The 18,281-nt window shown below is 36.3% G+C and overlaps 1 protein-coding gene across 3 annotated transcripts in view; it reads left to right on the top strand.

Moving 5' to 3' along the window:
* The first annotated feature begins 5,517 nt into the window (after positions 1-5,517).
* The window catches only part of Cxxc4 (CXXC finger protein 4), a 28,238-nt gene continuing 15,474 nt past the window's right edge, over positions 5,518-18,281 (top strand). The window contains exons 1-3 of one of the 3 annotated variants that reach the window (XM_048813681.1): positions 5,518-5,815; positions 5,934-6,008; positions 8,486-9,192. In XM_048813681.1, coding sequence (XP_048669638.1) covers positions 8,641-9,192 — 552 coding nt within the window. In that variant the 5' untranslated portion in view covers positions 5,518-5,815; positions 5,934-6,008; positions 8,486-8,640. The other 2 variants (XM_048813683.1, XM_048813682.1) reach the window with 2 other exon arrangements.

Raw genomic sequence — 18,281 nt, 5'->3', positions numbered from 1 at the left:
GTCCAAAATGTGTGTAAAAATATATGAATGTGTGCTACTTGATTAGCTGATTAGTTGATTTGAATATGGTGCTAACGAGACCAGGGTAATGTGTTTAACCCTGTGAACCCATTATTTTCATTATCCTCGATTGTCACCGTCTTTATCCTTGGCAGTGGCCAGCCATTCTATAAATGCATTCTGTGAATCATTAGAAAAACAAGGTAAGAAAGTAAAGATAGCTAGAAAAACAGCTCAAAGCACATGACCTACCGTGTTGGCTAGTTAATAGTACCAGCTTGAAATATGAAGGTCAGCATTATGTTAATGTTATATCGATATTTAATTAAAAGTGAAAGAAAAATAACAAGTTTGTAGAATACTGATTTTAAGAACTAATTTCATCAAATCCCAGTTGTTGAGCTACCACCAAGAAAACTGCTAAAAATATCCTTAAAGTGTTCAATTAAGGCATTTAAAATATTATTTCATTGTGATATTATAATTCATTTGTGTAAAACTATTTTATGTAAATAACTATACTTAATCTTAGAGTATAGTACTTTATTAATTAAATGCCCCCCCCCATGGTCATGATAAGGTGAACCATGTTTTCTGAGAGAAACTGATCTGCTGGAATAAAGCTCTTGGAGGGAGTAATAGAAGAGAAAGGTCAAAAGATGGGGTCATTTGGAGAAGGGCTTTGAACATTGTTACATGAATTTTTATCATATAGACAATGGAGAACTGACTTCCACAACTTTCATATATGCCACTTTAATTCAATGTGGCTGGCTTAGAATGTTAGGAACCTCCTGTGTCACGGGGGTTATTTATGAGGTGGAACACAGTAGAGTCAAACATGGTCCCAGAAGTCAAGAATCTCAAACTCTGCTAAAGATGTCAAATAAATAAAAGTCCCAGATAATACTATAAAGGAAAACTGAAGAAATTACTTTTCCCTCTTTTTCTTGGTATTTATGGTATTTACCTTCTACAAACGATGTGATAATTTTGTTATTATAATCAGCATGAACTGCAGAAGAAAGAGGTAGTCCTTAGGGACCATAAACATGAATTGGGATGTTGGGTTCCAGGATGTTGGGAGAGACAGCCCCAAATACCTTTCTTGGCTCAGATGTTGAATATGTTTCATGACTAATAAAGAATACCCACTCGGTGGATTAGGAATGGATTTGAAAGCATCTGCAGAGAACCTGATAGTGTCTAAGATTATCTCTAATTTATTTCATTTATTTATGGTATTTCCATTTGTTGTATTACCTCTGCTTTATTCTTTACTAAGTTTTTAAAAATATTCTAATTTTGGCTTAGTTGTCCTACTAGTATTTAAGAAAGCATAATTTGTTCATAGTTACCAAACTTTCCCCATAGTAATTAAGATACTTTCAGTGTTACTCCCTTAAGGATGGCAATCAGCAGGAAAGCTCCAGGGGGAAGAGAAATCTCGAGGTCAGATTCAGAGTTGTGTGGCCTACTTAATCTCTCCAGCAGGTTATTCTCCTTATAGCATTACTCTGGGTGAGAGACTGCCAGCCATCCTTACATTTTTTTTTTTTTTTCTGTATTCCACTGTGGTAGATTTGCATCTAGAGGTGGCTGCTCAGCAAATGTGCATTTAGGGGTGGCATGGGAGAAGCTCTTGACAAGTGCATGGGAGCTGCAGAACTGTGTTCTATACATTCATTTAATGTCCTATTAATAAGGGGTCTAAACTCATAATTAAATCTAAGTTTCTGGTACCAAGGTCTTTTAAAAGCAATCATGTCATTTCCATGGCCTTCTACCTGCTTGATATACTTGATGGGAAAGCCCCAATATGGAAGGAAATTGGATATCTGAATTAGAGTTGAGAAGTTTTCTCTCCTAAAATTTCCATCCTACACTGTTATATGAGCAAACAATATACTTCTGTGATTTTTTGCACTGATGCATTTTGGGGTTCATTTGTTACAACAGGATTAGCTACCTTTTCAGAAATTCTGGGATAATGGTGATGATATGGATCATGATCATGATGAATATCAGTAGGATTTTAAACATATTTCATAGCATAATACAATCTTTATGGAGAGTGGGGACACTTTTTGAAGTTGGAAGTTTATTTTCTCATCAAGATATTAATGAAGACCATGTATTCCTGCTTCAAATCACAAAACACACAAAGCAAATACCACTTCCATGGAGTTGCAAGCTATAGCAGGCATCTCACAGAGAGAACAAACCTTGTTTTACTATTCATGAAACTTAAGGACCCTGAGTGAGAAATCACAAAGATCTATGTGTTCTCAACAGTTGTCATCAAAGCCCAGATACATCATCTTGGAGAAGACAATGGAGGACACAGACTAATGTGGGTGTTTAAACTTGTATACAAAGTAACAAAAGCTGAGAAATAGACCAGAGAAGAGATATTCCCCTTTATCACAGTTGGCTAAAGATATAATAAACCCCCCAGTTAAAAAGCAATGGACCTTGTATGCACAAGGTCCTGGGTTCAATCCCCAGTAAAACTCACACATACACACTCACACACACACATCCACACACACACAGCAATGGAGACTATATCACAGCCATGAGTTATATGTATATTATTTGTTCTATACATTCATTTAATGTCCTATTAATAAGGGGTCTAAAATCATAATTAAATCTAAGGTTCTGGTACTCAAAGAGGATCTATTGATTAATGTTAATCATGAAACCAGAATAGAGTTTTTAAGCATAATGTTTACAAAAGAAACAGGATTGGGTACAACATTCAGCTGCACCACATAATAAATTCATGAGCTAATCTGTGTTGCTTAATTTTTCTGGGTCTCAATTTCATTATTTGTAAAATGGAAGTAATAATTACATCATAGGCATATTATAAAAACAAAAAAGTTCTGCAGATTACTTAATGCAGTGTCTGACATAGATGGGTCATTAATAGTAGCCCTTATTGTCAACTATTAGGAGTGTTTTGTAATTTTCTTTTATCAGTGCAAAAATAAAATTCTTTGGATGTCCAGTTTATTTTCTCTCATTTGTTTAAGATTTTATTTTGAAACTGAACTCAAAAGAGTTGCAAAAAGGAAAGTATGAGAAAAGGAATTTCCAAGAAGGAAAATTTCCAGAAAGGAATTTGGCATGATAGAGCATGATGCCTTTTTTTGATTAAAACAAAACAAACAAACAAAAACTGCTTATTTACATAATTCAAATCTTCTAACATTAGGTTGAGATTTTAAGTATTTGAAAAGATGGTTAAGAATCTAATATCTTTCTGGAATATATTCACTCATTAAGAAGGAGCTACAGGGCTGGGGTTGTGGCTCAGTGGTAGAGTGCTTTCCTCCCACATGTGAAGCACTGGGTTTGATTCTCAGCACCACATAAAAATAAGTAAACAAAATAAAGGTATTGTGTCCATCTAAAACTAAAAATATATATATATTTTAAAAAAGAAGTAGCTACAATTTGCTGATAGATTCCCTATGATGCTCAATTCAAAAACAAACAAAAACACTGAATAGAAAAATTTATTCCTTGTTGAGCTGGGGATGTGGCTCAAGTGGTAGCATGCTCGCGTGCGGCCCGGGTTCGATACTCAGTACCACATACAAACAAAGATGTTGTGTCCGCGGAAAACTGAAAAAAAAAAAATTTAAAAATTCTCTCTCTCTCTTTTAAAAAAATTATTCCTAGTTTATATAAGGCTTTCACATAAAATATTTTATTAACTTAAGTAATTATTAAGCATCAAATTATTTTGTCTATAAATGACAACCATTTATAACCAAATTTATTCTATGTCTTTAAAAATGACAAAACATGTATTAATCAACAAAATGTGTATTAATCAACAAATCACAAAACACATCTGAACCCTTTGGCAGTCTTTCCCAATCTTGAAATAACACCTTCAGTACACAACAGTTCCTACCATCTTATCCTAATCTATCCCCCATCAGTGGTGGCATCTTGATATGGTCAAGGTCATTCTTTTGAAAATTGAAATATGAAACAGTTTAAAATGTCTTTCAGCATTTTATTCTTACAAAAGATATAACTCATTATGATATTTTTCTTTCTTCTCTGAAACTACACTTCTTGCAGAACTCCAGAATATAGTTTTAATTAAAAAAAAAAAAAACTTTATTCTACTTTATCACCAAGTTAATTTGAAGTTTTTTCTTTCCTACTTTTTAATCATTGATATTTTTCTTTCTTCTCTGAATCTACACTATTGCAGTACTCCAGAATATAATTTTAATTAAAAAAAAACTATTCTAGTTTATAACCAACTTAATTTGAAGTTTTTTCTTTCCTATTTTTTTTATCATTTGCCATTGTTTTCTTAAATCACTTAAAAGGATTCATAATTCTATAATATACTTCATAACTATTATTGGTAGAGTACACTTCAATAGTAAGATTGTATGTATCCAGGAATATCTCATTTTCTTAAAGGCAGTGGTGAAAAGGTTAATTCACAGCTGCATTTATGAGTGAGTTTTATTTATATTTGACCTGTGGTAAAAAGATTTATCTTTCAGTGATTAAACTATTTTCCCAAGTGACAAGAAGTGAAGTGTTAATCACATACTGATATAAAATAGATTAATTTAGATAGAAAAGTACTTTTTTGTTTTAGTAAAGTTTGAAATTAAAAATAGAGCTGTGAGTTAAAAAATCTGATTTAATCCTTGCAACTACCAGATGGAATAGTAAAAAAGGGATGATAGGAGGGGAGCAAGGGAGAGAGTGAGAAAGGAGAGAGAGAGAAGAGAGAAAAAAAGAGGAGAGAGAGAGAGAGAGAGAGAGAGAGAGAGAGATTTTGAAGCATCCCATCATCAATTTTAACATTTTGGCATAATAATATTTAAAATGTCTGAACAACCGGAACACTGATCCATTTTCCTTTACTTTAAGATCCAAAATGATATATTTTTTAAAAAGAGTCTTCCCGGGAACACCGGGGAAATGATTTAGAAGCCTGCGGTAGGGTGCAAACTAAGAGCATTCTTCCAACCCACACGACCTTTTCTCTCTTTCTTGCAAAGCTCTTCTCAGCCCAGCCAGAAAACCCAGACAAGTTTATTTACACACACACCCGCACACGCACACACACCCCCCACCCGCAGAAAGAGAGAGAGAGGGAGAGGGAGAGAGAGAGTGGCGGAAACGCCCTCTTTCCATCCCTTCCAAACAATTATCTCCGAGAGCAAAAGAAAATAATCAACAGCCCTGTGTGCTCGGCGGCGGAGCCCGGGAGCCGGGCGCGAGGAGGGAGGGCGATCGGCAGGCGAGCAGGGAAACGTGGCTCCTCTGCCGAGGAGAGGATTTGTGAAAAGGAGCGCTGGCCCGCGTGCGCCTCTTGTTCCCCGTGTAATTTGCAGCCAATCATCAGTAGGTGTCCACGTCCCAGCGTCCTCCTCACCTCGGCGCCAATCGCGCCCCCCCGCGCCCCCGCCCCCAGCCTCCACACCTCCTCCCTCGCCTTTCTCTCCGCTCCCCTCCCCCAGCAACCACACACACGCGCACACACACAAACAGAGCGAGAGGGGGGAGGGTGAGAAAGAGAGAGAGAGGGAGAGAGAGAGGAGAGACTCCCCGGCTCCCTCCCTCCCTCGCACACAGCGACTGGAGACGGACGGAGAGCAACGCGCTGGGAGAGGAGAGACCACCGACAACAGCCCCGCGCTCTCACACATACACTCACACTCGGCTCTTTCCTCTCCCCCCACCTCCTCCTCCTTCCACCCCCACCACTAACACCATCTCCTCCTCCTTCTCTCTGCAACAAGAAAAAAAAAGCCATTTACAGGTATTTTTTTTTGATCCGCATATTTATTTACCCCCCTCCCCAACAGTTTGTTTACAAGTATTAAAGTTGTAATTGGGAGCTGCCAAGACACATCTGGATTTGTGTTTCTTTGTGTTAGGGGTGATGTGCAACTAATTAAAGGCAGACTGGCAGCGTCTGCAAATTCTAAGGCTCCCCAAATAAAAAGAGACTGGTAAGTGATTGTTCTTTCTCTTTCTCTGGCTTTTTTCTCTTAAATGTTTGCTGTCCGTTGGGATTGTAAAAGTAGATTATTAATGCTGGACTCCAGCAGTTAAAAACCGTGGCTGTATTAATTTATTAATTAATCTGCACCCGCCCCTCCTCCTGAATGTTAAATATGACCTTTGATCTCTATGTCTCTGGTAGACCAGTCATACAATCTTAGGCATGTACAGTCATATTGTTTAAAGGCAAAACAGGATCATGAAGTATGTGTGTCTAATTTAGCTTTGGTATAGAACTATAGTTATTTCTGTGTGTTTTATTTTGTTTTTAAATAAAATGCAAACAATAGCTGTGGCTTAGGTACCTTTTTCATGCTCCAGAGATGCATTGATTAAACAATAATGACCTGGATACTGGGCACAATCATTTTTTACAGATTCTGGTGGCATTAAACCTTGAGGTGGGAAGGGGGGAGGTGATGGCAATCAGAAAAGCAAGGAGAGCTTCTGTTTGGAAACACCACTCTTGACTCTAAAAAGGGGACACTAAATTCTTTCTTTCCTTTTTTTTTTTTTTCTTTCTTTTTTTGGAACAAGGTCAAAAGATTGAAATGTTGAAAAATTTCCCTCCACTCAGTGTGATGATATCTATTGCATGGTTGGCATAACTAGTTTTTAACTGAGTAGCAGTTATTATGGTCTTGCAGTTACAATGTGATTCACAGAAACTGAAGCTATATGCATATTCTTGCTGTGTCTTCCCCCACCCCCTTCCAAGCATCAAGAATATTTAGCCAGGAGCATTTTGGGGGCACCCTTTGTATTGCCATCAGACCTCAGAAGGGAGCAGTTTCCCCTAATGTGAAACCACAGAGGAGGTTCCTGAGTGATTAGGGACTTGCTGTGATTGAAAGATGCCTGCTAGCTTCTAATCCAGCCTGGGGTGAGGTTCCTTATCTTGATTTACTTTGCCTAATAGGGATTTGTTTACATAAACCCCTCTTTTTTAGGGCACCTCATCAGTAGGTCTTGAAGTTTTTGCACTTGGAGTTTGGGCATAAATGGTTCATTAATCTAATTATAAGCATAATTACTATAATTGATATCCATTTTAAACTCTGAATATTTGAGACTCAGACTACTAGGCCCCCATTTAGAATTTTCTGAACTCTACATTCTAGAGCAATCTGTGGTCTTCAAAAGATGTCACAAAAAGATATTCTGGCAAAAAATATCTGGAAACAAAGAAACTGGTTTTTAGGTGAATATACACTTTATGTCCTTGCTCTACTTCTTAAAAGGCTGTGATGTACTTCTTCCTCTGTAATAAACAACTAAAATACCGCTTCCTAAAGCATAATAATGGCCTGTAACCAGAGAGATGAATGCAAATACCCAGTTAACATTAAACTTTCCTCTCAAAAAGAGCAAAAGGGGAAAAATCATTTAAATGGTTATTTCTTTGGGTAAACAACACCTCAAGGGACCCCCTCCCTTTTACTCAATGTAAAAATCAGTGATGGTGAGAGATCATTAAGGGGGAAAAAAAAAGTCCCATGCTTTCCTCTTGTCTTGGGAAGAGACAGCAATCTCCATTAGGTATGATTGGGAATATTCTTACAGAAGCTGCAGACACTTGGTTAAAAGCCTGTGACATTGCTTGTATTTTTTTTTTTAATTTTATCTAGTCCATCTTTCTTTTCTTCCTTTCTTTTAAACAAGTAAAACACCACCCTTTTACCCCCACCAAGCCCCACCACCAAATGGCTTGTACAATTGAGACCTGTCCTTGGTCCATTGAATTAAGACCCTAACAGAGCCAGCTGTGCTGGGATTCAAACTAATGACCGCAGACACAGAAGGACACTGTGGCAGCTGGTAGTTCTTTTTTCCCTGCCTCTTTAGTTCAGATTGTATGTGGGCAGTCTCTTAGCTCTCAGTTGTATTGTGTTTGCTTACAGTTTATACTCGGATGTATTGTAGACTTTCTCAGTACTTCATTTGCTAATTTCCTGTTCATTTTCCTCATAGGGCCATTGCTGTTTTCTACTTTACAGCATTTGCATGCCCAGGCAGCACTTGTTCACACATTTCATAATGTTTAAATGCCCTCTGCTTATAGGTAGTATCGCCCTCCCACCCCTGATTTGCATGTCTTTAGCACTCCAATTGCCCTTTTCCCTCGGCATTTGTCACCCCGGTCTTCCCACTTTCCCTGGGTATTCTGGCTATTAATACATTTTCTCAGGAGGGTTACAAGAATAGGGGGGAGGAGCTGTGGTTTGCTGTGGGGAGGGAGGGAGCAGGGGTTGGGAGTGTTGCGGGGGTAGAAATGGGGGGTCACGTCTCAATGATTGTTATGCAAACGACCTGACAGAAGAATGTGGGAGCCTTTGGTGTCTGCGGTGGGGTATGAGGGAGGCTGTTTATTTATTTTTAATCTTTTTCCTCGTGCAGCTCGTTGGAATGACTTTCTTTATTTTAGTTGTAACAGTTGGAGGATAATGCAAAAGAAGACGCTGCCTGGGAATTCACCGTCTGTGGAAATGCGCCCCAGAGAGGAATAAAGCAGCCCTCACCTTGCTCTCCCCACCCGGACCCACTTTCCCCTCNGGCGGCGGCGGCGGCAGCAGGACCAGCATGCACCACCGAAACGACTCCCAGAGGCTGGGGAAAGCTGGCTGCCCGCCAGAGCCGTCGTTGCAAATGGCAAATACTAATTTCCTCTCCACCTTATCCCCTGAACACTGCAGACCTTTGGCGGGGGAATGCATGAACAAGCTCAAATGCGGCGCTGCTGAAGCAGAGATAATGAATCTCCCCGAGCGCGTGGGGACTTTTTCCGCTATCCCGGCTTTAGGGGGCATCTCATTACCTCCAGGGGTCATCGTCATGACAGCCCTTCACTCCCCCGCAGCAGCCTCAGCAGCCGTCACAGACAGTGCGTTTCAAATTGCCAATCTGGCAGACTGCCCGCAGAATCATTCCTCCTCCTCCTCGTCCTCCTCAGGGGGAGCTGGCGGAGCCAACCCGGCCAAGAAGAAGAGGAAAAGGTGTGGGGTCTGCGTGCCCTGCAAGAGGCTCATCAACTGTGGCGTCTGTAGCAGTTGCAGGAACCGCAAAACGGGACACCAGATCTGCAAATTTAGAAAATGTGAAGAGCTAAAGAAAAAACCTGGCACTTCACTAGAGGTCAGAGGAGATGATTTCTTGTTTCCCAGTGTCTCCCCTTCCCTCCTTACTCCCCTCTCCTCTCCCCTGCAGGGCTTCTTGTCTGGCTTCCAGATGCAGTGCCCCTTTTCTGAAGCTTCATTCACGTTGTGAGATACAGTTGTAGGTGGTTTGCGGAGGGCACGGCCTCTCCACCACCCGCCCCAGCAGTACTTCGCGTGTTACCGCCCTTCTGCTAGAGAGGGTGCCCCTCCTTTTTATCTTGGAAGGGGGGGAGAATGCAATTGGTCTAAAAAATCATAAGTTTCAGATGCAATATGGTCAGTATTTTACCTGGCTGATTTGAAATGCTCCCTCTCTTCCTTATTAAAAGAAAAAAAAAAAATCTCTGCCCAAAGAATTGGACACATCACATCCTATATGTTCATTGGCTAAGAAAGACTTACTAGTGGCCCAATTGCAACAGTGAGCACACGGTTTGTGGCACACAAGCATTTATATATTTATTTTTCACTGAAGCCAAAATACCTGGAGTCAAAAAGGAATGTTTTGCCCTCTTACAGAACAGTTTCTCTCCTGAACAGCAAAGATTATTTCTGTTTTTTTTTTTGTTTTGTTTTTTGTCTCTCTGGTATTTTTAAAGAAAGCAGAAATAGTATAAAAAGCTGATGGTCACCCTCAGTTTTTAAGGAGATATGATTTAGAATAAAGGGATGCCATTGGTTCATTTTGGGGCAGGTGATAGAGATTTTATTTTTAAAAATCTTACATAGTTTCAGAAATGAATGATTCCTAAAACTCGGCTACAAAAGGAAACAAAGTATTTTCCTTGGGTTCTGCAATTGACAAAGTAATCACTTTATGGTTACAAAATTGCCCTATACACCAAGCGAAGTTTTGGTTGCTACCTTATATGATAAATGATAGTTTCTTTTACCAATGTGTTCTTAAAAGCAGTCATTTTACAAAGGACCACATAAGTAATTGTTCAATTAGGCTTTTAATTATGATTAATAGACATGGATGTGTTTGACAAAAATTGCATATATTATCCTGATCAAAAGAAAAACGAGCAAAAATGGGAAATTATAGATAAATGTTTTGGTGTTATATTAAAAAAATATGGACAAGTAATCAGAGTCCCTTGATAAAAATTTTAAGAATATAATGTTAGATGTTCATGTAAACATCTAGGCATTGGATTTAGAATTTGGCAGCATTTTATGCACTGGATGGTAGGGTAAGAGTGGGTCTCCTGAGTTATGGTAAAAATAGTCCCCATACATTCTTTTAGAAATTGTGAACACTATTTAGAGAAGTTTTCTCTATGAATAACTGTGATGTGATTTTTTTTTAATGATAAAGATAAGGGGGGCTGATATTTGTTGCTGATCTGAATACAAAGAAGATACAGATTTTTAAAAACTTTCATAAGTCAAGGCAGATAGCACTTTGGGATTCTGAAAAAATAATGGTACTAAGTGGATATCATTATCAATTATGATCAATTGCATTAAAATATAGCACTAATTCCTTCTTATAAGAGAAATCATGTCCATGTTGAAAGTTTAACTTTACTGCAGGTGGTTTATTATATTTTCCTTAGCAATGCTATTTAAGCAAAGATAATCACAGCAACAATACAGATTTGTATATTAGGTGGCAAATTTTGAATTATTATTTTTTATTATTTTATTGTAACTTCTCTAGGTCTGGAAGGCCATGGGAAATAAATTCAGTTTATACTGAAGTTTCATAGTAATGTCCAGTTGATGAGTACTACATGATTTTTATTTCCTTTTGAAATGTATATGGAACTATAGATTTGGTGTTTTAGGCCCCATCTGTAGCTAGACTCATGCATCCGAATTTAGGGTATATAGTAAAGAGGGCATTGGATAATTCTGATTTCTGTACTAAGTAACCACTATGGAGGAGTCTGCTATGAGCACCAACAGGCTTTCTACACAAGGTTCTATGCTGATGTGTCAGTCTAAACATTTTTCATAGACTGTTTCTTTTTTCCCTTTTGATGGTGTTCCCACAAGCTTATTGTGTGTTTAAAATTCTTAGTCATTTCAATAGCATATTACCTTTCTATTTTCCTTTTTGAAAATTCTCATGTACAAAAATTCTATTGATCTTTAAAAAGTGGGGCATAGATAGGACAGGAGCAAATTTCTCCCTTTGATGAATTCTCAAGATATCCAAAGTGAAGATTCCTTCCTATGGTGGCATGGTCTGTCGTTCTTTCAAGGCTAAGATTATCAGTGGAATATTATTTCGCAGAGAAAAGAGATAGTCTTTCAGAATTGTCTAAGATTCTGTCTGGGTCATTAAAGAGGCAATGACAGCATGGCTGCCTTAAATTCATGTGTAACCACAAGTTGTGGTTGTAAGAAAGTGGACACAGGGAAGAATGACAGGTCTTACATGACTGAATCAAAGCTGGAGCAATGATTTGGGGTCAGTGAAAAGTCAGCCTGCTGCCCTGGTTTCCCTCTTTAATTTAGTCCACCATCTGAGAAGGTGTTTTGGACACTGGGTAGACTGCTGTCTGAGGGACTCAATCCAGTTATTATCTGTGGATTTCAGGTGTAAATTCAATAGCTAAAATTCATTAGCTTAAAAATAAGGACACAAATTAATATCTGGATCATAATCATAACTTTTACTCTTAGTTATCACTTTAAACCTCATGTGCCCTTCCCTTTGACTTGCTTTCATCTCAAAGACTGTAGCCATAATCAGATACTTTCATGATGAGTAAACTGAGATTAAGACAAACTCACATGCAGGTGTTGGGATTCTTGCCCACAATTTTTTTTTTTTAATCCCTCACTCTGCGATTCCTTTTGAAACTATTTAATCTATATTAGGGTAATGTTAAGAGCACCATTATTGTCCTAGAAATAAGCTTATAGAATCACCCCTTTATAATATTAAAAATAGCCACTAATTGTCAAAAGCAGTTATTACAAATAATGTGTGCCCCTCCGTACTACGTTCCTAGATATTTTAAAAAATGTGATTATATAGGATGATCCTTATAGCCCTAAGTTATATAACAACACTTTGTCTTTTGCAAAGTGTTTACACTCACACTTAGATTTCTGATCATGAAAATCTAACTTTTAAAAAATATCCCAATTCGATATGGCTCAAGGGATACAGTTATTCCATGGGCAACCCCAGCCTCTTAGTCCCTGAAAGTTGTTCAGGTGACATGATTGATCTCAGTGGGACAGCATTAGAGACCACACAGATCTGGTTTCTCTCCCATTAGTTGATTTATGGAATTACATTAGTAAGCAGTGCCTCAGGAGGTTTCCCTGCCTCCACTCCTGGCTCTCCTTGCTGCAAGTTACATACTGCCACCACTTTATAGGGAAGACATTAAGAAACTGAAAAATCAGAAGAAGAATGGGACCATAAAAAAAAAAAAATCTTGTCTTTCTTTTAAAAACTGTTCTGCTGAAGGTGGTACAGGCTAGCAATAATAGTTCCATGAGTTAGGTTGATCTTCTAAGGGGTGTGGTGAAAAAACATTCAGATACTATCTCAAACTTGATAATTTGATTCAGTAATTTTTGTTTGTTTGTTTTTGTTTTGTTTTGTTTGGCAGGGGAGAACATATTATGATATGCTAAGTTCTAAGAACCTAAGAACCCAACTATATATGTACCAGTTGTAAAAATCTGGACAAAGCATTTTCTATAATTTGTGTAGGAAAGTGGCACCACCCTCCTGAGGAAATTCACCAGTAGCCCACATGTAAAATAGGTTTATCATTCAAATTCAGAACCTGTATAGTTAGTAAAAATTAGTTAGTAATTGAACTTGCATATGTTTTTGAAGGTTAGGGACTTTTAAAAATATTATGGAAAAAATATAAATGTTTCCTGTCATAAATTGAAACATTCTTCAATATGTCATTTTGTGTCATAATTTAAAAATGAGTTTTTAGTTTTCAAAAATTAAAAACATGCCAATACGAAACAAAAGTTTTTAATATAAAAATGTAAAAATATAATTGGCTATAAAAGGAAAAGGGGAACTTTTTAATGGAGTTCAAATAATATATCAAAAAGATTGTTAATTTATAAATGATAAGAGAAAAGCTCAAAGGGGTTCAGCTTTCAAGTAAGCCACAAAACAGATGTGTTCCCAGTGCATTGAACTGTAAGGCAAGTGCAATAACGTTCTCTTTCCATCGCTAGGTTTAAGCCAAGAGACTTAAAGTTGTTTCTGTATACATCAGGCACCATGCTGTGCATGATAAATATATAGTTTTGTCTGTAAGATAAATATAATGATAACTTTTTAAAAGAAGCATACATTTTTAATAATTCCTCAATAAAATCAGTACTTTGATCCAACCAAGCATCACATGAAATCAAACAGTCTTTTAGATGATGATTATTAAAATTAATAAAAAAGATCAAAATTATACTATAACAATATTTGTTTGAAATAGAGACATCTTCAAGCAAAACAAAAGCAAACAATCAAAAGGTGGATAAGGACAAATTAAATAAAACTAAACTTTATACTTAAAAGTTTGACTTTAGTTAGATAAAAATATTTGGTTAAAAAAGGAAAGTCTATCTGGTGATGAAGGTAATAAAAGTGATTTGGTTTTAAAATTTTTTGATGAATAGATTTGCATATTTTGAATAGTCTTTGCCATCTGTTTTTCTGCATGAATAGTTAGGTTTTACATAGTCAGACTTATAGATTGATAGAGAAGTATTTAATAAAATAGTCTTTAAGGGTAAAAAACTTCAAAAAATGTGCAGAAAGTTTGGACATTTCATCCATATTTTCTATATTTGGAACATTGAAGACATGTTGGAATATTTGTTTGGGATGCAAAGTGAAATATTCAACTATTTGAGTATTTCCTGGGCATAGATTGAAGATGTGTTTTTAAGAAGTCTTCTAAAGTTATTAATGCCCTTAGAATTTATTGCTGGTAATTGGTCAGATTGTCCTGAATATGTAGTTCACTTTTACCAATAAACAATGCACTTTAAGTTTGCTTTGAAAAAACTTAACGAAATGTCCTACCCTTCGATACATTTAACACAAGTGGATATGCTTCAACTTCTTATATTTAGTTTTACTTGTATTATACAAAATAATGAAAGAGGGGGGGGGAACCTTGTATTTGTTATGTAGAAATATCTAACTTAAGTGAAAGGTCTAATTTAAGATGTTTATTCAAAGTTTCATTTAAATATATAAACTGGAGAAAGGAGTACCTTCAGTTTTCCTCCTGGTCTTAGGTTAATTACAGCAAAAGTGAACCAAAAATACATGGAAAAGTCTTTAATTTTTATTAGTACTGTGATTTTCAGTCCCTGATTAGAATGTCAGATAATTTTGTCTACTCCAGAAAACAACTTTTATAAAACTTGTTTTCAGGAAAGGTTTTTTTTTTTTTTTCAATCTGTAAAATCTGTAGAATTTTCTGTATGAATAGTTTTGTTTCTTCACTTGCTCTCAGTGTTTCTGCCTGTTCTTACACTTTCTCATCTAGCATTATGCTATTATCCTTAGGAGTTGCAAAGTATCAGGGGAAGGGTGCATGGGTGATTTTATCCCTGAGTCATATCTTGTTCTATCACATGCAAACACCTGTCCTGAAATTGAATTATTCTGCAGGGTAATCGAAAAGCCTCCCTCCATTCAGCATCATATGTTTTCTGTTGTTTATTGAGTTATGTTGCACCATACTTCAGATGCGACAGCCATTTAATAATGTTGAAGACTGAGCTCTGCAGGGGCTAAAAGGATCCCAGCAGGCTTGTTAACTTCTACTCTAAAACATTATAAGGAATATTTTTTCCTCTGTGAAACTTCTGGGCTTTCTCTTAATTTATTTTAAGAGCATGAGAATTTGTGAATAGTTATGAAATTAAACTTGTGATTTTTTTCTTTCCTCTTAGTATTTAACACATCTGTTTCACTACATATCTTACTAAATAGTGGCAAAGAAAACCTTACTTTTTCAAATACCTCACTTTCAAGGTGTGTTTCTTCAGTTGATATAAAATCATTAAATAAATTGCATTCGGGAAATACACTACTAGTTTCCTTGCTTTTCACTTTAAAAAAAAATAAAATTTGTATTAGGGAAGAGGTTGTGGAAAGAATCACTACTCTCATCTAATTTACCAGTTGATTGATGTTAGGTACATTAGCATAATTTCTCTAAACTTTATTGCCTCATCAGTAAGACACAAGTAATGATGTCAGTGACCTTATGACTTTTTAATATTATATGTAGGGTAATATTTTTCAAACTATGAGATGCTATATAATTTCTCAGATCTGTTTTAAAATCATCAATAAAAAATACCTTAAGAGAACTATATTTATAGCTGTTTTACCAACAGGTTCCTTATAGTTTTCAGATGTTAAAGCTCAGGTAGACTATGCTGTGATGTGCATATTTTGATTGTTTTTTTAATCACTGAGTTTGGCAAGGATCTGGCTGAGTTCTTTGTGAAGAGCTAAACTGATAAATTTTCTTGCTCCCATGCCTGCATTGTCAAATATTCTAAGAGAATGAGAAAATTATCTAGTGGACATCAGTAGATGTGGAGAGCCAGTTGAAATCATTCAGTGCTCTTTCTCCTTCCTTACCATAGGAACAGCATCGTCGTTAATTTCCACATCTTCTCATAGGTGCACCACAGACATGTGTATGCATGTTTCACATTGCTGACCCAATACCTTCCTTTGGCTTGTATTTTCTTTTTTTGAACAGAAACAGGGAGTTATTCTAAATGTAAATTAATGAGTTCAAGAGAATCATTGGAAAAAAGAAATGGCTAAGTGCTTCTCAAGAATTGGAGAACATCTTTAACAAATAATGGAAATTGAACATATTTAACAGATGTTGAAAAATCAGAATATGTTTACATATGTATAGTAGCATAGGTAGGAAATAACACAGGTAAATATGATTTTGAGGTGAAAGGGAAGTGGCTATGCAGAGATTTTCTTTTTCTTTTTAGTAAGTAGAGAGTGTTTGTGAAATGAAGACAGTTATTATCCAGTAGGAGTATAGGCTTGTGTTTTTATGGAAAAGAATGGCAGTGATTCCTAAAAGACTTAGAATACTAACCAAGAAAGATTAAAATAAAGGAAAAAGAAATATTCAAGCCAGGGTGCAATGCAGTATCTAGAAGGAACTTTGTCAAGGTGGAATGTGAATGTCTGTTTTCCTTCAGTATTTATAGAAGTTTTGTAGAGATTGGAAAATTTAAAAAGGGGGAAAGATAAATTTTTCATGACTTGACTCATGAGTGAGATCTTAGGCTGGAAAAGCAGATTGTCATAGTTGATGTTATTATTATTTTTACTTAAATCTTTTAAATATCTGGTAGACTAATTAGAAAGCATAACTAAAACAAAATACTTTTAAGGTGGGTAGAAAATCATATCTCATTTGTATCTCATCTGCATTTGAATTCATATTTTAGGGGACATTCTTGAGAAAGTAGATGAAAGCTTTGAACTACAGGAGAACTTCTGAAAGGGCAATTTCTTGCTCAACCCACCACAACTGGATGATTGATAGAAGCATAAAAAGGATAGAGGTCAAGAAGGAGAGAAAGAGATATATGCTTTTAGATCATGGAGAGTGATGGACATTTCTTTGGATTTTAGCAAATCTGGAAAATTCTGAAGATATATTTTCTCCAAAACTTTACATAGTAAAAATAGATGAAATACATTTTCAAACATAGACCATATAAATTTAATTATGTAGAATAGTGATAATTAGTGGTAGTAAATCAGTGATAGGAAGATAATTTTCCTAGGGAATGACTTTTCTATGGAAAATGTTCATTTTATAGATTAAATGAGGTGAATGATGGTTTTAATGGAGTTAAAGGAAAAAGATAAAGATGAGGTGTGGATGGGTGGGAAGTGAGAAGAAATGGAATCTTCTATTAAACATAAATATTTTGCATTCCTGTTTTAGTCCCATGAAAAACAAAATAGAGAATAATGATTTGTTTTCTTCACTCTCGAATAGATGTTTTCTTTCCTTCTGTAAGGCTGCTCTATATAGAGTTAAACTCATTGTGAGGTGGAGTTGTTTTGGATTTTCCATGCATGATTTTCTTAACATGAATATGATTTTGAATGATGTGGAAGTAAGTTGTGTATTTTTCAAGCTGCGGGCTACAATACATTAGTGGTCTGTGAAAGTGTGTTGGATTAAACTACTGGTTCAGGTATGTATGTTGACCAAAATATATATGTGTGCCCGTACTGGCCGCTGTGTAAAATGTCTTTCTCACTAATGGTTGTGATCAGAAAGTTTGAGAAACACTAGTAATAGCAACAATAGTATTGTACAAGGAATGAAGTTGTATTTGAACCATCATTAACAAGAAAAACTTAAATGTGTTGGTATAATAGCGTGTCTTTATTTCTGCTAGGTAGGTCTATACCCACGTTATATGTTCATGAATGCATGGTATTATTAAGAACATAGTAAACCCTTGATGAATTGAATTCAACCGAACAAATCATTAAGTAGGAACTGTTAATCCTCTAGGACTTTTAAGTTCTGTGGATATATATGTACACATCCACCTATGTTGTCTGGCTTAAGGAACCTAAACTTTTCCATATTCCTGACTGCATTTTTTCAGTACCCTTATAATTCCCCTACTCTAGATGGGCCTTCATTCAAATGCTTGATTCCCTATTTGTATTTGCAGTCCTCAGTCAAAGCAATGGACAAATTTAAGATGATATAATTAAAATTTTTGAAAACTTCCAAAGCAATCTCACATCTATTTAAAAACCCTTAGGATTCTTCAATTCATTCTTGCTTTAGTCCTCCAACTCTAGACAAGTAGAATAGACTGATATGATACCTACCTTGGTGCCTTATGTGGTTTTGTGTTGTAGTATTAAGTTTTGCTCTATTCCAAGGGATATTTTGCAGACTACTAGAAGCCTTTGTTTCACCTAAATAAAATAAAGTGTTATATTGGAAGAGACAAAGAAGAGAAGAGAGAGAGGAAAGAAGGAAGGGAGGGAGGAAGAAAGAAGTGAAGATGAAGGAGGGAGGGAGAAGG

The sequence above is a fragment of the Marmota marmota genome, unplaced genomic scaffold, assembly GCF_001458135.2.
Source record: "Marmota marmota marmota unplaced genomic scaffold, marMar, whole genome shotgun sequence".
Taxonomy (NCBI): domain Eukaryota; kingdom Metazoa; phylum Chordata; class Mammalia; order Rodentia; family Sciuridae; genus Marmota; species Marmota marmota.
Note: the sequence above shows the minus strand (reverse complement) of the source record. Positions and strands in the feature narration are given on the sequence as shown.